Source organism: Sturnus vulgaris, chromosome 1 (assembly GCF_052056855.1).
Source record: "Sturnus vulgaris isolate bStuVul1 chromosome 1, bStuVul1.hap1, whole genome shotgun sequence".
Lineage (NCBI taxonomy): Eukaryota > Metazoa > Chordata > Aves > Passeriformes > Sturnidae > Sturnus > Sturnus vulgaris.
Genome location: NC_142243.1, coordinates 34,914,587 through 34,937,009, shown reverse-complemented (window position 1 = coordinate 34,937,009; position 22,423 = coordinate 34,914,587). Strand labels below are relative to the sequence as shown.

The window sequence follows — 22,423 nt, the reverse complement described above, 5'->3', positions numbered from 1 at the left end:
ACATAGTCTGGGGTTAAGCATAAGGGAAAATGGAGAACAAAGAAGGGAGGTGAGAATTAGTACTATACAAATAGTCCAAAGCTGAGCAGTTGCATGGAGGAGAGGTTGTGGGTGCTGCAGTGTCTGCAGGTTGTTCAGGTGAAACATTGATATGACCCAGATAACATTAATTTAATGAAAATCTATATTTGCTTCCGACAAAACAATGCATTAGACAGCTGCAAATCAAAAGCTTTGAAAGCTGTGGCCATGTCATTCCAACCTTGCTGTGCTCACATGCTGAGCTGTGGACTGCAGTACCATGTTGTGCCTTGCTGGAGAGGCACAGCCTCCTCAAAGTCCCAGAGAGGCTGCCCTGGGAGTGAACTTGAGGAGGTGCAGTGAGGGATGCATAGGTAGGTGTGAGTTGTTGACACGTTTGTGAGTGAGTGAAGCAGGGCAATGATTACAGGGTGAAAGAGATGTCTGAGTGTTCAGGCTGTGCAGTTTGCAAGGCTGTGTTGTACTTGGGCACAAATCTGTATATTACCTGCCTGCAAGCAGTAGTTTTATGCAAGCCTCTTAAATCTTTAATAAGTACTCACCAATTTAGTCTTCCTCATTTATGAATGCTGGACTTGAAATCTTTGTGGTTGGTGAAGTATGAGCACTCAGCTATATCAGAAGTGCTGAGCCAGCTGGTTCTCAGAGAAATCAAGTCTAGATGTCTCAAAATGTACAAGCTGTGATTTGTCTTTTAGCTCACTTAATTGAAAGGTGGGGAACAGAGGTTAAGTGTATTTATCCTCTCCATTTCATAAAGATAAGGGAAATTCATCTTTTGTGTTTCAGCTGGAAATCAAATATCTCCTTTGAGACAGATGTATAATGGTACATTTTGTCATAATAGATGAGCATTAGGGAGAAAATAAAGAGCATCTGTTACCACAGCAAGACTTGAAAACCGTTTCTTGTGTTGCACGACCTCTTTTTTAAAATTGAGGAAAGTGGTTTGTTGAATAAATAGCATTTCTGTGCAAGCATCTCCTCTGTGCAGTAAATTTGCATGTAAAAATTGGGTATGTGACTTTAACTGACCTATTGTAACATACCTGCACAAGGGATTGAATTAAGTGTAGACTACTTTCATCCTAACATTTCTCACCTTGTGAAAGCTTGTCTTTGCAACTTGTAATGTCCTTTAACACAGCTTTGCTGGAATGTTACTAGGAACCACTTTACAGTTTTCCTGCTGTGCAAACTATTCTACAAATAGAAAAACAAATGTTTGCTTTGATGTTTTTATTCTTTCTTCAAACTGGACCTCAAAATTACTCAAGTCAGTATTAATCTTTCCACTATTCGGTGGCTCTTACTTGATTCTTTCTCATTATTCTCTGTTCTTTAAGTGTTATTATAGACTACTTACACGTAGGGTTCTTTTAATTTGATTGGAATGTCTTTTTCATCCTGCTCCAGGGGATCCACATTGCTTTCAAATATGTATTGTGGATCACATATTGCAGTCACAGTGTCCTTATATTACTTTGCTACAGACCTAAGTAACCCAGATTGCACATCCTGAAGATATAACTGATTCCTGATTCAGCCTTTTTGCAGACTTTCTTTGGAGTGAGTTTTCATTCTCAAGAGCATTCTTACTTAGTTGTTGAATTCTTGAGATTTTTTTTTTTACTAAATTTTAAGGTTTCTCTTTGACCTTTCCTATTGTCTTTCACCAGGACAAAGGAATCTGAAGGTGATGGTTTGGATACGTGCTCCAGACATCAAAGAAAATTGTTTTACTAACTCCATTTTGGGCCTGGACAGTAAATTGTCTTTTGGTTTTTATTTTGAGACACTGAACACTAATGAACTTGTCCTCTGAGGATGTGAATGTCTTACCAACAGTTTTTTCATGCTACTGTGGTTTGTGGAAGTCTAAATTTTCAAATAATCTCTCACTTCTGGATTGTAGCTTGATAAGCAATTAGCATTCCTAGATTTGTTGTGTAGGGAGGTGAACAAGAGGAGGAATGAAGATTATGTGTAGCATCCAGAAAGGATAGAACAGAAATTTATATTTTAGTCATTTAAGAAACATAATTTTAGAAGCATTTCCCATTTTGTATTGTTCTGGGAAGGGTAGTAACACTCATCACAGTTGAATTTGTATGATCTTTGTACAGCACTACATCCTGGTACATAAAGACATCTGTCTACTTTGCATAATTGCACCGACTTTAAGAGTGTAAATGATGGCAAACTACTGAAAAGTAGAAAAGTACTGAAAAGTAGAAAAGTATGATAGTTAAGTCTTAATTAACCAAATGTCCAGATTTTTGTTCTTTCCAAGAAGTCCTGATTAAAAAAAATCAACCCTTATTTAAGTCTGGCATATCAACTGTTCTGGAGAGGCTTCTTGCTTTATAAAAAAATCATTCTTTCCAGCTGTCCCATGATTTTCAATACCATCAGGGTCTACTGTGCCAGGAAGTGTCATGTGAAAAGCAGAACAGATTAGTGGGATCACCGGATGTATTCTTTTGATTACTAACTTTTTCCATTTATTTTCTAAAAATACTGTGGAGATGATTATTGCTTTCACTGAAATCAGTGTAATTCACAAAAATCAACATCTGAATTGCCTGTTGTTTTCTTCTGAATAGATTTATTTACTATGTTGCCCTGATGCTTAAATACTAACACAGCACATTGCTGTTTGCTTAACCCAACATTTTCTCTGCATGAAGCTCAGTGTTACATGAGTGTGGTCAAACTCAATCTCACTAAGGTTTAGCAGCCCACAAGTTTTTGTTTCCTCTGGGTCAGCTGGAAAATTTAAGAACCGTGCTGATGCTGGAAAACTGCCACTGTAGTAATAATAGATTTTGGAAGATAGTAAAGACCCTTCAGTGTTACACCACTCTACCTGTGTTTCCTTCATCTAATTATGAATCTCTGTGAGTGTGAGAAATCCATGCCATGCAGTCACACAGCTCAGCTGCTGAAAGGCTCTTGCTGCCTCAGTCCCAGCTGAATGAAGCTGCCTTTGTTTGCATTGCAGATGTACCCACACGCTCAGGGCGTTTCACAGGGGCCCCTTTGACACTGACTCTATCTCTGACCGCTTCCTCTTCTTTTCACAGCGATGTTGGCTGATGCTTTTCTTTTCCAAGCTGGCCTAACTTCCCCCTGGCAGCAGTGAAAGTCAGTTGCTCTGATGTTCTTTGAGAGAAAGAGTTAAGCTGAGTCAGGAAAAGACACAACTGCTCAGTAGCTCGAGTGGGAGAGCCTCATGTTGCTCACTCACTCTCAAGGGGGTGGTGGAGTAGAAACTGAAGTTCTGGAAGGAAATTGGCTTATATTGACAAATCAGTAAAGTCCTGGAAGGATGGCTTCGACTTGATTGTGGTTTTCCTTCCTTCTCTTGCCACTATGTCTCCATGTGTATTTGTTTTGTGGGGTTGTTTTGGGGTTTGGGAATGGTTTTGTTTGTTTGTTTCTTAACAAACAAATGAACAAAAAATCCCTGGTCTTGAAATCTCATTCTATTTGGACAAAAGATTCCAGACTTGTTCTTCTTGGATTTTTTCACTAATCTATAAATCTTCTACTATGCATTTGGCTTTTAAACAGCAAGAAGCTTTCTCTCCATAAGGTCTTACTCATTGTATTTGCAGCAATAATATTCCAAGTATTCAAGTTTTCAACAGGAAATTACACTCAATTTTTATTATTGATTATTCCAATTCATATCTCCTTCCAAAACTTCTGTATCTCCTTCTCACTGTTCGCATATTTTTCTATCTAAGGAAAAGTTTTCATCTCTATCTGTTTATTCCTCAGTATAGTCTGAGAATTTCTGCTTTCCAGTTTAAGTGCTTCCAAGGTCATTGTCTCTAGGTAAAAAAGTGGATCATTCAAAAGAAAGAACTTCTGAACCTATCACTAGCTGTTAGGAAAATAATTAAGTAGAATCTAATTATAGTAGGACTAGTGGTTACTCTCAGTGACTTATACCTGAGATCTTCCTAATTTCTCCAAAGATAATAGCTAAAATAATTTCAGTATACTAGTTTTTAAGACAAGGTTTGTTACTTTATTAAATGCACTCTATAAACATCTTATTTACATCTCGTACTCCTAAATAGACATTTCAGAGCTTCAAATACTGAACACTGGGAGTCTGTATTGCATAATTGAATGAAAACACTTTCGCTGTCTTTGCTTATGTTATGATATTTGTCAGTCACTAGCACATCTTGTACAATAACAAAGGAAAATACCATCCTTGAGAGTCTAAAAATACAGAGTGAAAACAGAACAGTGGAAGGCAGTTGAGTACTTAAGTCAGTACTGTGAACAAAGATGAAAATGTCTTGTCAGTTCTGTTGTATTTCTTAATCTATTTCCAACTAGTGACGCATAAGTAATTCAGCCACTGCATTCATTAGTCTTCTGAGGACATTTCCAAATAGGAAGAGTTCTGGTGCAGAGAAGCTGTGGAGGAGTGTCACAGCAAGAGTTTTTTGTGTGAGGAACACAGAGGTGGTGTGAGACAGGGCAGTGTAAGAGTTGTGTGACAGTTTATGAGTGAAGGAAGACGTGTGGTTGTTCCTTGCAGCATTTCCTGCCCAGTCATTCCTTGTGATGGTTGAGATGCTGGCTCTTGCTGGAATGTAAGGATATGGACACCAAGAAGTATGCAGAAACATATGTCCATGAATTGGTGGCTAATAGTACATTTAAACGTGCAATTGCCACATGTGGACTGGTAGAATTAAACCCTCCAAGATCATTCTGTAAATCAATGCACAGATTCTATTAGAAAATGTGTCTCTTGAAACATAAATTTGCTAGAAGTAAGCATCACAGAGCTTTTCAGTAGCTTCTGTACTTTATTTATTAAATAAAGCATGTCTTTCTAATTGTCAGTCTTGTGAGTACAACTTGGCAAGATGAGATGTAAGATTCAGGGACAAGGGAAGAAAATTATGTAATACTTCTCTCTCATTCCCTCCCCTTTCCCCACCTTTTGCAGAGCAAAAGTCCTGCTTTTGTATTTGCCTAGATGTGTAAACTTGCTGGGCTGCACTAGCAAAATTAATGATGAAAGGGATGATCTTGTTTAATGTTTTGGCTTAGTGCACCAGCATGGAAGAATAATTTACTTTGTTTGTAAGGTGCTGTTTTAGGGGAGGGTCATTTACATGATTGGTTCTTAAGTTCAAGTTGAATATTTGTGTTCCAGCATTGTGATTGCTCTAACAAGCACCCTAATCCTTTTCCTGCAAACTCTATGGCGTTAAAAGAATTTGAATATAAGAAATTTTATAGCAAACAATGAGTTTTAATCATGTTAAGACCAGGCCCTTGAAGTCTGGCAGATCCAAGGGACGGAGGCAAGGAGAGAACAGTGGTTTGTTAGGGTTGTTTTTTGTTTTGTGTTTTTTGGTTTTGCCTGCAGGGTATAAAGATACACTGTAGCGTGCTTTGAAAGAGCAAACTGCTCATAGCTGGCATTTGAAATGTGAGAAATACCCTGGTTAACATGTCAGCAGGTTGAGCTTCACAGGGATAGCATTGCATTGGCAGTGCTGTGCAGTGTGTTATACACATGTTCAGACTCTCTTTAAGCCAACTGTGAACCAATATCTTAAAGCAAAAGTTATTCAGTAGAGGTGTAATACATTTTTGTTAAATTTATTTCCAGTGGACTGGAGTATTTATTTGGAGTGGTCTGAGCTGTACCTCAGATGACCAAGGCTGTAAACTTCCTCAGTGTTGTATGAGAGGACTGTGAGAGGTTTGAGGGAGCCCATGAAGGGTCAAGGTGGAACAGTGACGTTTTCCACAGATCATGTGCTAGGCAGTAAATTACAGCCTAGAGGAGGATTATATCCTCAGATACAAGGCTGTTTGGAGAAGCTCCTTTATGAAATGTACGTGATTCTTGGCAGCATGGCTTCTTGGAGAAATTTAAGGACAAAGTATCTCTCTATTAATTTTAAAATATTATTTTGTTTAATGTGTCTAAAGCTGTAGATCTCCAAATCCCCACGTTAATAATGCATATGTGGTTTTTGGTAGTACATTTATTCTGATTATTGCTTAAAAATTTTCTTTCAATGTAACAATTTTGCAACTTTTTCAAGAGTTTTTGTTGTGGAAGGAAAACGCAAGCTTGGTGCTTCTTTCTTAAGTCCATCAGAGATTCAGATTTGTCAGCTTTGGCTTTTCCTATGTCAGAGAATCTACAATTTTTTGTGTATTTAAAAAGTTAAATTATTTTAGTATCTGTATTTTACACTGTTCTAATGTGCTAGATCTAGGCATCCTTGTTTCTTTGGGTGGAAGACCATTTATGGAGTGGGGTCCATTTGTTATGTTGATTTTTGTTCTTTTAAGAGGACTATGTTACTTCTAGATATCACTTCAAATTTCCTTTGACATTTCTCTGGCTTATGCTAATTTTCTTTCTTACTTTCACCTATTCTTTTCTTTTAGTCTTAGCAAATGTGATTAACTTATCGTTGTGAAAACCTTTTGTGCAGTATCTTTTTCTATTTATTTCTTCTCTCTTCTGGTGTAGTTTTTAGGCTGTGTATTAGGAGTACTAGAAATGTCAGTAAAATCTGAACATGTAAACACTGCTTGGACTCTAAGCACATTTTCACTTTGAGCTAGAGCTTAGGTAACTGCTCCTTTTTTGGAGTGGAAATGTGCATCTCTTCTGATGGGCACATTGCTTTTCCTATCTTGGGCTTTATTATCTGGATGGATCTGACTTGACCCCAAGTCTTGCAAATGCATTTTCCTCAGGAAAATGAGGATAGTAATTAATAACTTAGTAACTCACTCAAATTCTCTCAAATACTTCAAAGATGTTTGTATCCTAAAGTTAGAGATAGAAATCAGACTATGAAAGTCTCTATCCCTTGGTTGTTGACTGGATGTGAAGTCAGGTGGAGCTTGGAGTACAATTTTGGCTCTTGTTTTTGTCTCGTCTGCCAAAAGCAAGACGTGGCCAAAAATTACTTGGAAAATAATGAAGAATTACGGATACTTTTGAAATATATTGATTACATTCTGACTTACCAGTCATTGCTTCATTATATTTGTGATGTTATTCATCACTTACTGTCTTTTGGGAAGGATTGCCAAAAATCCTCAGGCATTTCTAGTGACTTCTAGAATACTCAGATTCTTTCTTTGCTTGAGTTCTATGCCAGACTTGGTATAGTACAGTCTGCTATGGCACATGATGTGTTGCAGTGCACCACTGGGTCCTTAGGATGTGTGACAAAACCAGATACTTGTGGTATCTCCTAAACTTTTGTTAGACTGTGGAGGTTTTCTTCAAATGAGCTTGGACTTTCTTTCCTATTTATTAGTCTTATTTTTCAAAAAAATTTGCACTTAGGAAAATAGGATGACGTCCTATTCAGAAATCTACATAAAGATGGAAATCTGTGGAATAGTAGCCAGCAGTTAGACTTCAGTCTCTGTCCAGTGCATGGAGGACCTAGGATCAAACTGGAAGTTTGGATCCTGTGTCAGCTTCCGTGTTCTGTTCTTATAACTGAAAGGCATAGATTGATTAGAAACAAGAGAATTTACTTCAGATATTTGGGTTGCTTAGTATATACAGCCATGATTTTGTACACACTGCTGTGTTTCTTTATCAGGTGGGCTGGGTGCAGTTCTTGGATCAAAATACCCAGTCTGTCAATTGAATATCCTGACTTGGCCAGCTACCTTTTTGGCATCTTGTGTCTTACTGGCCTTCCATCCTTTTCTGTTCTTTGCATAGCAAAAACTGCAGTTGGGTCTGACTTACCAGTATTATGTTTAGCTTGAGACGTTAATCAGCCCTGGTCATGTAGCGTTAATGTTACTGTATAATTCTTTCCAACAGTATTTCTGAACTCTTTTTTTAAAAAAATGTGAGATTTTGTCTAAGCTATCTCTGTAGAATCTCAGAAGCTCTGAAATAAAGTTTTTAGGTAAGTTTCCAGTCGATCTAAATATCCTAGAAGGTTCTGTATGTGTGTGTAACAGTAAGAGATTTAATTGTTAACTTTAATCATTAGATTTTCTTGTTTGTTGGAGTTCACTGGAAGTTAAGATGTAATTTAGCTGCTTCCTTTGGGGGAAAGAAATTCCCAAACCCTTCTTTCCTTTTATTATTAAGAAAAAAATTAAAATCCAAACCCAGGCTTGTGTCCCTTAGAGATGTTTGTGCAGCTTTATTTCCTGGGGACAGGGACAGCTGTTCCTTGAGTGTGGTTTCAGAAGTAGAGAGGTGTGGCTGTTAGTCTCTCTACTGAAGGGAGTACCAGGAGGTCCAGGGGTGGGCTGGGTGACCTGCTGGAGTAATGAAGATTTGTTCCCAAAGTAAGTCCCAGTAGAAGAATCATCCATCCTCATTCTATATACCTGTCCATTAGACATGGCAACCACAAGGAAACTGTAGGCTTGGGGAGTAAATGCAGCCTCTTTCTATATTTTCACGGAGAATTTCAACTATAATGGGAAACTGAGATTTTTGTTGCTGTGTGAAGGCAAGGATATCATCTTTCCTGCACAGCAGCCTTTTATGTGGCTTTGAAAGGGCAAAAGATTATAGAGGATGACCTAGTGTAAAAATATGAGTCTATTTTGATGTGGAAGAATCAGCTGGAGAAAATATTCCTTTTCATTTTTTGCATGAAAAATGCAAAGAAGTGCCTAGAATAAGTAAATTCATTTTATTAGAATAAGTAATTAGTTCTATCTCTGTTCTTGTGAATATTTCAGTCATTCTGTAAATACCTTTTAAATTTCTCTTGTTTTTACTTTTTGTTACAGGAGCTAGAGTTAATGCCAAAGACAGCAAATGGTTGACTCCTTTACACAGAGCTGTAGCATCTTGTAGTGAGGTATGTTGCTCATTTTGACTACTTTGTGTTAAAATAAGACATCTCAAATTATCTTCTGGCTGTTGTTCATTTTTTAAAAAGTGAAGCTGCTCTGTACGTTTGGAATTGCAGAACATTTTTGCAATGTTGGGTTTTTTTTTTGGCCTTTTGAGAGTATGTATATAGGTATATCTATTGCTTAAGCAATAAGAAAGGAGGAAAACTAAAACTTTGAGTTCTCAGCTTTGCTTTCTGTGACTTCCCTAGCAGAGGACTCTGCATGCAGTGTTCTCAAGTCCAGTTTACTTTTCCTAAGATAACCAGAATGGTTCAGCATGAGGGAATTACAGATGAATTAGGATTTTTTAAAGCACAGTCTTTGTATTAGTTCATATTTTTTTACATGCTTGTGTGTTCAGGCATTGAAGAAATAAATGGTTTTATTAGAGGCGTGCCAGTGTCTTCTTTTAAAAAAATGTGATTAATTAATAGTATTGAATATCACTTTAAAAATTTTAAGTGGAATGTAGACTGTTTCTTAAAGTCTACCCGTTAGACAGTTGTGAGAATATCATAATGCAAGAAATTACTTCATTATTGTTTCTCTGTGGTGGTTGTCCTAATAAAAAATTTAAATGCCTGTAGAAGATCAAAACAAACAGAGAAATGCTGAGCTTGTTATGTGGAAGAGTTTATGCAAAACTATCTCCTTTGAGATCCTGAATCAAATTGATGTTCATTTCAGTACGTTTCAAATAAAGCTTTTTATTAGTAAATTTTTGTTTGGGAAGATAGAATAGAATATTTTAGTTTTGACAAGCATTGAACTTCAAGTGTTTGATCCATGAGCTATCTAAACAAGCCTTGTTTCAGTTTTTCTTTTGAATTCCCTGGATAAATTGCAGTATTTTGTCACTAGCATTAATAGCAAAGTTATGTAGAGATCATGTTATTCAAAAAAACAGTGCTTGAAAATGAATCTTCAAGGGCGCCTTATTCCCAAATGCTATTTGTTCTTGAGATATTTTTAGGCTGCTCCTTTGGGAGCTGACCAAAGCACCAAATGCTGCATTCTTCAGAATTGAGAAACAATAAAAGCTCTCCTCATGAGTAATGCTTGCAGAGGCAGAGGAGAGCTGCAAACACACTGGGTTTAAATGATAACTTCAAGAAGTGCAGCCATGCTCATAGTTTGTTTTAAATATGGAAGATTTTAAACAAAACATTAATCAAAGGCAAACAAGACAAGTGAAGCAGTCAGATGCTTGATAGACACTTGTCAGAATTCTCTATTTATAAACACACTGAGTCATGGGAGCCCTTATACAGGGCTGGTACGTGTCAGTGTATATATATGACTGACCTATATGGGTTTGGGCTGCTGGATGGAAAGCTGTAATGAAAAACTGGATAATGATTTCAATAAAACATCTGGACTCTTGAAGTAAGGAAAGCTGCAATTATACAAAGACATTGAAACTTTAAAAATAGCTGGTTTAGCTGTCAGCTGCACAAGTTCAGGCAGCTTCATGTCAAGACAGTCATATTTTTATTTGTGTGTACTTGCTGTATGTTGCAAATGAAAGAAAAGAAAAGAAACCCCAAGTAGATTCAGTCATGAAATTCATTAATGCAAATGTACATAAAAATGAGACTCATTATTTTTATCCTAATACTGTGATGCTTCCTTCTGCCAAAGGGTAACAGCTGTTCTGAAATTTCCTTGTACTGACATGGTATTTCTTAATATTTGGGTTTTAAAAGACAAGACTTAAGATATAATTCATTTTTTCAAGTACTGCATCTGCTTCAGTTTCTCAGAAAAGATGTATTCAATTTTCTCATTAAATCACAAGCCTGTGATGCAGTATTTTCACTTTTGTGTTTGCTCCTATCTTCTTTTTTATTGACACTATGAGAAATTTCAGCATTTTAAATTTGATTTATTCTAGTATAAATAGGATCGATTGTGATTTAGCATTCTGCCCATAGACCTTGCTGTCGTACCACAGTGTAATTCAAGAATCTCTGCTAACAATTTGTGCTAACATGTTTGAAGTTCAAAGTGGTAATCAATTATTTGTGTGCTCAATGACTGAGTTGGCAGTCACCAAAAGCAATTAGTGAATCGTGGGAAGGTCACACAGCTGATGCAAAATGCAATATTCATTATCATGTTGATACTGCCAGCACGTTTATTTTTTTATGCGTTCCAATTGTGTGCGCATATTTTAATGGGATTTGTTTATCTTGCTGTAAGAATTATAGTCTTATTTGTCAAATTTTCACAGTTTGTACTTCTGACAAAAGGAAATGAATAATCATTTTGAGAGGTGGAATTCAGTGCAATATTTTAAAACAGTTTTCAGGAGTTTTGCAACAGTGTATGTTGAAACTTTTTTGTGACTGTGCACTGTTTTATTTGTGGTTCTCTAAATGTAAATTTAATAATCTCAGGTTTGCCATTTGTAGACTTAGACAGTTGAAAAATTTGGCTTGGCAGATTGATGGAAATTCATTATCAGTTCATAGCACTTGGCTAAGGATTCCACTAACGGAAGAAATTCTAGGATGGTTTATTAAACTTTGGAAATTAGTTGTGATGACAAAGCAATTTTCCGTGTGGCTTAAGGAACTAGATAAAAGGCCTGGGAATGGTTGATTTGGTTAAATTATTCACATCCTTGAGAACATCCACAAGTTTGGATTTGTGATAAAGTACAAATCCCAAAATGTCCCAAAGATCATATTTGCAAATGAACAAATTTTAAAGAGTCGTTTTCCAGTGTACTGTCCTTAAATCTGAGGCCGTCATTTCTGATCTTTACTAAGTGACTTTTTTTTTTGTAAATGCTTCCAGGATGCTGTTCAGGTGTTGTTAAAGCATTCAGCAGATGTCAATGCTCGTGATAAAAACTGGCAGACACCCCTACACATAGCAGCTGCAAACAAAGCTGTGAAGTGTGCTGAAGCTTTGGTGCCTCTCCTAAGCAATGTAAATGTGTCTGATCGAGCAGGCAGAACTGCACTGCATCATGCAGCCTTCAGTGGACATGTTGAGGTAAAAGTTAATTTTCTTGTCTTCCACTCATCATTCTGTCCCTCGCGTTTTTGATGTTTCATTTTTGAGTTTAAAACCATTTCTCTCCCATTCCCTCAAAAATCCTCAAGCCCTATTTTGTGTTTGAATTTGTTTTCTGTATGCATCTCTCTGCAGAAAAGTTGTGGAAAATAAATGTTACATCATTTAATTGGAAGTTTATACACTAAAAGTGTTCACTTTTCTTATAACAGAAGCGAATTTGTCGAGTTAAGTGGAGTTGAATTTGTAACATGGAAATTTAAAATGGAAAAGCCCGGATATTTTTCTGTTCGGTAAATAGTGAACATAGGGAGTACATTATCAATTAAATTTAGAGGAATTATATGTAATAAGCTCTGACTCATTAGTCCCTTAATAATAGCATGAAGATTTAAAAGATGTCATGGCTTTGCAATATTTAACTGAGAAGTATTTTTGTTGACATCAAGTTTTGTGTTCCTTACAGTCACTTTATTGTGACAGTCAGTTTTTCCAGACTTATGGAAAATTCAAAACCCAACACATTTAAGTCCTCTGAAAATGCATAAATTTTGTTTTCTTCTGTGGTTTTCTCTGTTGAAGAAAAATTTTTTCAATAGAAGATTTCTGTTCTTTTTCTTATCTCAGATGGTCAGCTTACTGTTGTCTAGAGGGGCCAATATTAATGCATTTGACAAGAAAGACAGGCGAGCTATACATTGGGCAGCATATATGGGTATGTACAGATTTCAATTGATTAATACTGTAGTAATAAAAAAAATCGTCTCATGTTTAATGGTTTGGCGTATTTCTAGGAAAAAATATTTGCATTGTAAGAATTGAGGTCATCTGTGTCTGCCAAAAAAACATTAATATTATCACTCAGATTGCCTTGTAAATGTGTATTTTGTGGTGAGGCAAATTAGTTTGTTATAAAAAGAAAAGTAAGATAAGTAATTTTGTTCTTTAAAAAGGAGGAGCTATATTCTTCAGTCAGCAAGTCTAGTCACAGGTGAAAAATTTTGCAGAAATGCTAAATAAAAGTAAGCAGTTAATAAAAGGGGCACCTGAAACAGAGGATCATTACATCATCCTTGAGGATTGTATTTTCAAAGAATATTTCATCTCTGAAACTACAAATTATTGCCTCGCCATTCTTATTCCAAGAGTGGTTAATTATTGTTCTCATGGACTTGATCAATGCCCTGGCAATACTGTTCTTCCTTGCCCTTTATCAGACTTGAAAAGAATTGAATGTGCCATTCAATTACGAAGTGATCATCACAGCAATAATGCTCTTAATTTATTATTTGAAGCTGGGTGAGATTGCATTTCAGGTATTGATACCAGTACTTAAAACCCTGGAAGTTAAGAACAATCTTTATTATTGGTCTAATATTCTTTAAATATTTTGCATTACTGTATTTAATGTGCTTATTATATGTGCAAAGCAATGTCTGTGGCAGTCTGTCCAGCCACCTTATTGAATGTGGATATTTGCAAAATTTCGTTGAATTAAACTTGTACATGAAATTTCAGAGAACTGGCAGGCCAGAGACACCTTCTGTCTTGTGCTTGCCTACATGAGGGAATTCTTCTGTTTTGCAAATAAGCTACATTTATTCCAATTTTAATCAGTGCTATTTTGTAGGCTATTTACAGGGAACTCTCTTAATGAACAGTGTTTGAGCAGGAAAAATGTAATTTAACTGATGTCAGTCTACCTAAATTTCCTTGTAGACAATAGAGAAGAAAAAGCTTTTGAAAGTCTTCAATTAAAGTAAAAATAATTATGACATTCTTTCTCACAATTTAGAGCCATTGTACATTGCTCAATTGTTTGGCGAAAACCTTAAAAACTTTTCCACCATGTAAAACTGACCATAAAATAAAAGAGTCGTGCTTTTCGTCACTCTACTATAAATAACTTGCTAGGGTTCTCTCCATTGTTTTGCTTCCTTCCTGCTTTTCACCCGGCTCCATTGCTGTCCAGCTGCAAAGCTGCGACTGAAATGGACGTACAGTCCCGTGTGCTGGTGTTGCCCTCACTGGTGCACCGGGATGTCTCTGCAGCACTTCTCACATCGAGTACCTTACTCTTCTCTTTGAGAGTCTTCCACTGATCGCTGCTTGCCTTTTCAGTGCAGGTCAGGGTTTTTTTTTGGCTTTTTACCTTCTCTTTGAAGCCTTTTCTGCCACTGTTCTGTTCACTGTCTCTACTCCTTTCACTGCTTTCTATATCTTCTGTACTTCTTTCTCTCCCGTCAGGCTTACGTCTTGTCCCCACTGTATTTGGGTCAAAAGATGAGTATTATGTTTGCATTTCTATTTCCCTTCTTTCCTAATACAATGAGGTAATTAAGAAGTGAAATATTATTGCAGCACTTCACATTGCACTGTAAAGTCTTACAGTTTTAGTTGCTAATGCTAGATGAAATGATGTTTTGTGTGCTGTTGGGTATGCAGCATAAAATAAGTATCACAGTGTCTGAATGTTTATAAAAATAGCTTTGTCTGTACTCCTTTGGGTAGGTACTTCCTATTCAAACTTTTGCAAATTCTCTTAACTGCTTAAAATGCAAAGACCCACACTGTTTGTGAAGCACCTAAACTGAAAGCTGGATTTGATACTTTCTACTTAATGTCTGACTGGAAAAGTATAAACATAAGTATTCAGTGTGCCCCCCACCACTGCTTTAACTAAGGAAAGGGTGTCACTTGAAAGGTAAAATAGAGTCCCACATGGGTCTGTATGGGTCAGTTGCAAAGGTAAAGCACTGTGTGCATTGTGGTCTGTTAAAGTCATGTATTTCTTTATTCTGCAGTCTTTGTCATGACTATACACGTGCTTTCAGTGATGAGTTGTTTGGCAGTTAAATTGATAATGGAGCAAGAATGACACATATTTGGTTACCCCATTTTCATGGCTTCTTAGCAGGCAGTGCCACAAGTGCCTACAAGCAGAGGAAGAGCCATGTGGGCATGGAAGGGGAAAGTTCATTGCCCTTTGCAGCAGGGATGGGTGTTGGTGTTGGGGTCCCTAGCCCAAAGCTGCAGTGAGAGATACTTACTGCTCACCACTTCAGGCTGGGCTCCCTGCCCTCTCTTCTCTTTTCCCCCTGGAACTTCCCCCATGTCATACCTTCCTCATTATCCCAACTCTTATTCTTACTCTCCTTCCATTGTCTTAGGAGAGCAGTTGATGCTTTTAAAAGGCTGCAGTTCCTCAAAGACCATCTGAGTCAGTCTTGAAAGTAGAGCTTTACTAAATCGTGTATGATGCACATTTTAAGTGTTTTCTGGGTAAATGGAGTTGGATTGGGGGGATCTATTTTTATGCAAAAGTAGAGTATTTTCTTATTTTCATGTTTGCATCAATTTTTCAAAGTTTCTGTCAAAGATTTAAAAATATTAATGGAATTGGAGTGACGGTGGAAGATTGACAGTCTGATTGTCTCTCAGGTTGTTAATATAAATTTGCAGTAAATATTTAATAATCACAAAGTTACTTTGCCACTCTAGTTCTCAAGTCTTAAAAAAAACCCCTTCTTTTTAAGCAGAGGACAGGATTGTGTTTTGAGTATACAAATTTATTTTTACAGTGTAAATGCTATGATTTTTGGGTGGAGTTTGTGGAGATGATTATTTTATGTTGCCTTTATAGTTCATGACAGGATTAGAAAACAAGAACAATTCTTTGTTTTCCTTGTTAGGTCCAAAGGAATAATGTCTTGATCATGTTATAACAATTGTAGAATTAAGTTTGCGAAGCTGTGTTGATTACTAAAATATGATGCTTCATTTTATTTGTCTTTATTATTTTAGGTCATATTGAAGTTGTGAAATTACTCGTGACCCATACAGCTGAAGTGACATGCAAAGACAAGAAGTCATATACACCCTTACATGCTGCAGCATCTAGTGGGATGATTAGTGTAGTCAAATATCTTCTGGATCTTGGAGTTGATGTAAGGAAAAATAAAATCAAATAGGAAATATTTTTTTTAATTGTTTGAAATGCTCTTGTGTAGTTCTGTAGCACGCTGTTTATTTAGGGTTGGGTTAGAATATAGTGAAAGTATGTGAAGGGAGATCTCTGGACATACTACTTTTTCTTTTTTAAACCCTTATTTCTCCATTAAAAGAAAACCTCCTTAAGAGCCTTGCAGATTTTACACAATAATTTGAAAATAAATAAATGTGTATTTAGTAGGGCTTTTAGTTTATTTGATATTTCTTGCTCTTATTTCATTGGACTGGAAGTCAGGAAATAGGAATTCCGATCCTAGCTTTGCCACACAATAATTTTTGAAGTGCAAGAAATTAAATGCTTTTGCTCAGTTGGTAAAATACACGTGGAACTGAATTTCCTACATTATATAAATTTTAGATAATACTAAAAAGAAACTTCACTAGTGCAGTGAGTGAGGCCATGTTAATATTGAAATGCAAAATAAATTAAAAGGTTCTACAGTACCTGTCTGTAGAAAGTATGTTAATAGTAAACTGTGAAACTGTGTAAGCTACGTTGTGAATCACAATCTTAGTCTTGCAAGGCTGGAGATTGCATATATTGAGAAGTAGATCAGAATTCAGTGTCATGTTGTGTACAAGAAATTCTGTTTCTATATGTGCACATACACAAAAAGGCTCTATGACCTCTGTTTTTTAAAAAAAATCTTGCAATGCTGTTTTATACAGGTCTCTGCAATGCTTTGTGTGTAGCATCTGTGCAAATTGCCACAGTTGATATTTTTGGCATGTGTGGATTCTCTTAAGTTGCATACAGGAAACTGGTGTGGAGACAATTGGAGGAGGTTGGCTCACTTGTAAAGCAATCATACTCTTCCCCAGGACACAGATCTCAATCAAAATGCTATATCCAGAACTTGCTTTTAATTTCTGGTTTTGAAGAGTTCCAAAACATAATCTCATGAAATAAGATTTTTATTTTGTTAGAATTAAATGCTGCATTAAGTACAGCTTTTTGCCTACTAAATAATCTTGGGGTTTTTTTCTCTTATAGATGAATGAGCCAAATGCCTATGGAAATACTCCTCTCCATGTAGCTTGTTACAATGGGCAAGATGTTGTAGTCAATGAGCTCATAGACTGTGGTGCTAATGTCAATCAAGTGAATGAGAAGGGGTTTACACCTTTGCACTTTGCTGCTGCATCAACACATGGAGCATTATGTTTGGAGCTCTTGGTCTGCAATGGGGCAGATGTAAATATAAAGGTAGGTGTATCCAAAGCCATCCATTCACACTTAAAAATGCTGTACATCTTTATCAGAGGTAGTGTTTTCAAAAATACTTGTTTTGGTAACATGGAGAGGTTCCCACTGATAGATGGAGTATTTGTTTGAAAAGTACTATGGTAAAAGTGAGCCAGTCTGTCACCTCAAGAAACTTGATCTGAATCTGGAAATCTCAATGGGAGATGGGAGCCCAAAAGGATGAAGAAAATAACAGTATTGTCTGGTCAATCTCAATTACATTTAAGTGTCAGAATTCTGTATACTTTGTTTTCCCTAGTCTAGCCATATAAGTAAGAGCAAATAATATGAAAAAATGAAGAAGTACATGTTTTTCTTATAAATAAGTAACATGAACAAAATCAAGGATATTTCAGGGAAATGTGTATGACCTGGCTAATTGCTGGAGCAGTTGAAGAGGTGATAATGTAAGATCTTAGAATCTAATCAGTCAGGGCGATTTGGGAAGAGTGTGTTAAAAATACAAATATAAGTAAATCAGGCCAATGGAAAGTCTTAAACAGCTGGTGTTTTAATTACTCCTGCAAAAGTATGTGAGCAGAGTCAGTATACATTCCACATCTCTATTTGATCTCAAGTCTTTGACTGCAGAATATTCCTTAGAATCCAGCCTTGTTGTAGGTAGAAGTTAAAACAAGCAAGCTTCAAAGGTAACTATAGCCTATATCTTCTATTTTCTTCTCCAGTGTGTAGGGAAAGGTCTTGAGATGTGTGAGAAAGATGTAAGACCTTCTGGTTTGTATTATGTTGATTTTTACTCTAGTAATGAAAGCTTAACAGTATTCAAAATATTTAGTGGCAGTATCTGGTGTCTTGCCAGGTTTTAGGCTGAGGGAAGTGGGAAATAGATATATGGAATGAAAAGTCCAAGTATTCCTTATGGCAAAATGTCTGGTTGCCTGAACTGTCACCTCTTGTTTAATTTCTTGAAAAAATAAATGGAAAAGAAATCTACTTAATAGGTTTATGCTTGAATTTCAGCACGATCTGTGTAGGACGTGAATGTTGGAGTAGCTGACATTTCTGTTAAAAGTCTTGGGGTTTGTCATTCATTTCACGTAAGGCAGTGATTTTTACAGTGATTCAAGCTGATTATCAACTATCTAATTCCAAAATACAATTTTATATCTATGGTTAGTACAAAACTCATAGCTAACCGAAAATTTGAGAGTAGTTAAAAATAAACTCTTTGATGTGGAAAAATCCTAAACGTATGTTCCTGCTCACTGTTACATATATTTAGACGTGCAGCTCATTTAATGAAAATGTACATAACTCAGTTGTGGAAAAATTCATCACCAAAGTGCCCTGCAGAAGTAAGGAGCTGTGTTACAGAGTTTATTGCCAACTTGTCCTAAAATATCCAGGTCACAGTCCATTTATTTTTGCCAGCTTTCTGCTCTGCACAATGTCCCAGGCTGCATATGACTGAGTGTTCAGTGTTGCAGGGCTGGCTGACTTTTGTCCTACATTCTTGAAACGTCATTTTTCAGTAAATTGTGGTCTGCCATGAAAATAGTCCCAGAATATTGAATATACTAATGATTATATTAGTGTGTTACTCACACAAATAAGAATGAAGGAGAGCTTATAGCACCTTTCAGTACCTGAAGGGGGCCTCAAGAGAGCTGGAGAGGGACTTTGTGCAAGGGCATGGAGTTACAGGACATGGGGAAATGTCTCTCAGGGTAGGGTTAGATTAGATATTAGTAAGAAATTCTTTACTGTGAGGGTGGTGAGGCACTGGAACAGGTTGTCCAGAGAAGCTGTGGATGCCCCATCCCTGAAAGAGTTCAATGCCAAGTTGGATGGGGCTTTGAGCTACTTAGTCAAGTGGAACCCTACCCATGCTAGAAGGGTTGGAACCAGATGGTCTTTAAAGTCCCTTTGAACCCAAACTCTTCTGTGACAATTATTAACAAGCCAAGAATTACTGTTCTTCTAAATGCAGGGCTGCAAGGTTTCGTGATTTTGTGCGTATTTCTGGTGTAGAATAAAGAAATGGGCAGGGCTCCATTTCAGAAACAGCGTTAGCTTTAGCAATGTGTTGGTTGTAATTAAAATTTGTTGGTTTTCTACCTACCGAAATTCTTAAGTGCAAAATTAAGCGAGTAGGGCTGTGTAGGGATTTTAAGCAATTATAGCTTGAAAACAGCATTTATCCCTGGTTTCCTCATCAAGATGTTTCTGTTGTCATTCTGTTAGTAGCACTTCTGTGGATTTATACCAGTAGGACTGAATTTGGCCTGTAAATTTGTACCTGAAGGCATGAACAGCCTTACTTTGCATATGAAAACTTAGCACTTGCACAGTGGATAACTGCAAGAACTGAGGCAAAAGAAAATAATTTCTAAGTCAACTTCTGCTTCCCTGGAAATGCCTATAAAGATAAATCTTGGATTTAATCAGGAGAGCAATCCCTAAAAAGAATAGAATATGTTGTGTAACTAAGAATGAATTGTGGATGCAGAATGAGATGCAATTAGGGTGTTCTTACTAAATATTTATTGAAACCAAGCCTGTTCATTTTCCAAATACTGAGGCTGGAGTTCAAAGTAGTTCTTAAAATGGCTATTATATCTATTTTTCATCATAATTATATTGCTTGTGTAGGCTGATTCAATCATTTCCTCCCATGTGCAACTGTTCCTGTGATGTTAGAGGCAAGAGAGTGGATATGGATGGTAATCTAGGTGCAGACTAGACAGCCCTATTAAATCGCTTCCTGCTGTGGATGACTTAGTGGGGAGAGCAAAGGGGAAACACTCTTATTCTTGATGGCAGATAGAGGGGAATTTCTTGTGCATCTGTGAGTGCTGGCCTCATCTCAAGAAGGGATTTTGTAGCAGAAGATAATAGAACACTAGAAATGTGTTATATGCTTTTTATTACCTCTGGACATAATTTCCTATTTGTTTTCATAGTCAGTATCCACTGTAGAACAGTGAATCTTATTAAGTATTGCTCATTACTGCAGCACTCCCTCCTCACTATTCAGGATTTCCATGCATGGAAGAACACATTGAAATGAGTATGTAATGGGACAGTATTAATTGTTTTATGGACCCCATTGCTGCTTGAAAATTCAGTGACCTAAATAGAAAAAGTTTTTTACTTCCATTGATGGTACAAGAACATAAGAATTGTTGCTGGGGGAGATTTCATTTAGAGGAATGCTGTGACATGATAGACCCACATTTCCTCTCCCTCAGTGAAGCTCAGTAGACTGACTACAGTTAATGTGTGAGTAATCACTCAATAAGACACCTTGTGCTGTGTATTATTTCTGTCTGATAGCAATTACTGTTCATAGAAAATTTGCTATGATCTAAGTATTTTGTGGATGTGTTCTCTATCACTAGAGGAGATTTGGGTGATTTCTTTCCTATTACCACATTTAGCTGAATGTCAGTGAAGACAACAAAAATTATCATTAGCCCATAGCTGTCCTGTCATGTGCTGTGATCCTGCCTGATCTCATCAAATCACACAGCTGTAGTTAGCTTGATATTTAGAGAAAAGACCTTAAAGACATAAAGAAAGGGAAATAGAAGCAAAGTTTAGAAGATACCTCCCTGTTTCTGCAGTCCAATCTCCTAGCATCTCAGGAAATAGTGATTTGCTAATAGAGCCTTGATATTTCATTGCTTAAAGAAATGTTTGGCTACTGTTCTGGTCCTGTATATCCTTTTCTATTGACAGTGTCTTAGAAGGGAATTCTGAATGCAATCCTATACCTAGCAGTTCAACTTCAAGATGGGAATTGTCTTCATTTAATTTTATACCTTTTCTGTGTTTAGATAATTGTGTGTTGGGTTATTCCTGGGATTGAAAGGACCCTGAGACTGTTAGACTTGAGAAAGACACTTTCATAAAATCCATTGTCTTAGAAATCTATGTTAGTGCATTTTTAAGTAAATTTGAACAGAGTAAATCTAAAATTCTCCTACTGGTTATACTGTTTTTTCAGTTGTAAGTGGAAAACAATTCTGTAGCTTATTTTGCTGCTCTTTGCAAGATCTTACTGAAGTTTTCTTGTGAGGGTTCTCACCTAACTACAGAAGAAACTGGTATAGAAACTGATCTGCAGTTTCTAATACTGTCATCTTAAGTTATTCCTATGTAAAGTGAATCATTAGATCTGTGTTTTTTCAGCTCCATCTTCTTCCCCTTCATTAGCCTTCCCTTGAGATACAGATTTATCCTGTCTAGGCCAGAGAGACTCTAGGCTACTTTTATCTGAGCCCTGAAATTCTTCTGTCTATTACTTCAGTAAGCTTATTTTATATGATATTTTTTCTCTTTAAATTAATGGATTCTATAGATTCTTCAGATTAAAGAAGGATAAAAGTGAGGGGAAAAAAGTAACCAGATGTCTAATAGTTTTTTGAAATTAATTGGACACAGAGGCTGTTAATGATTGGATAAAGAGGCGAGAACTAAATTGTAGGGAGGAAGATGAAAGAGAATTGGACCATAGAGGTGGCCTGGGGAAGTTGTCACTTATGGTGTGTTTATTTGTCTCTTTCTTAAGGCCTCCAATGGCAGAATTAAAATTGTCTTAATTCCTCAAAAGCATTTCAACCCAATTTTATGTGTTTATTTACATCTGCTATGAATGTGTGGATGTTGTCTTTTGGATCATTTATGGCTGAAGAAATCTGGAAGATCTGGAGATAACTTGGCTTTCCTTATCAAGTATTTTATTTCTTTCAGGTCTGAGAAGACAGTGTTTCACATAATTGTGTTGTTATGCTGCTCAGGGCAGTGACATAAAAATTCCATATCCATCCCTAAAAGGGTCTCCAGCAGACTTTCAGTATCAAATCCATAGAACCATGTCCATTTGGTGCCAAAGGGAGAGTAAAGATGGGAAGACACTTTTGCATATTGCAGCAGTTTGTGGTGTTTCAATAAATATGTTTGTATCATATATTCCCTTGCCATCTTTGTCTAATTTAACTTTGTATTTTCAAAGCCATCATTGAGAACATAGATGTGGTATGCATGTGCATTTATCAAAGGATCCTTTGATTTTCTGTGTCATGTTTACAATTTTTTGAGTGCATGTCTAGGAACTTGTTTCTGCAGTAAAGCTTTTCTGTTGCCTGTGATAAGTGCAAGTGGAAAATTGTTCTTAAGTAATAGCAACAGAAAAAATAAGTTTGTAAGTGCATTGAGACTGAGCTGTTAAAAATTGAG

At 36.6% G+C, this 22,423-nt stretch overlaps 1 protein-coding gene across 6 annotated transcripts in view; it reads left to right on the top strand.

The window, feature by feature from the left end:
* ANKRD28 (ankyrin repeat domain 28) overlaps positions 1–22,423 on the top strand; it is a 119,488-nt gene that overhangs the window by 69,412 nt on the left and 27,653 nt on the right. For all 6 annotated transcript variants that reach the window (XR_015803181.1, XM_014893877.2, XM_014893874.2 and 3 more), the window contains 5 exons: positions 8,833–8,903; positions 11,743–11,943; positions 12,592–12,679; positions 15,769–15,911; positions 16,970–17,182. Coding sequence is in view for 5 of the 6 variants with exons in the window: in XM_014893877.2 (XP_014749363.2) it covers positions 8,833–8,903; positions 11,743–11,943; positions 12,592–12,679; positions 15,769–15,911; positions 16,970–17,182 (716 nt within the window). In the remaining variant the exon portion in view is untranslated. The remainder of the gene's footprint in view (positions 1–8,832; positions 8,904–11,742; positions 11,944–12,591; positions 12,680–15,768; positions 15,912–16,969; positions 17,183–22,423) is intronic.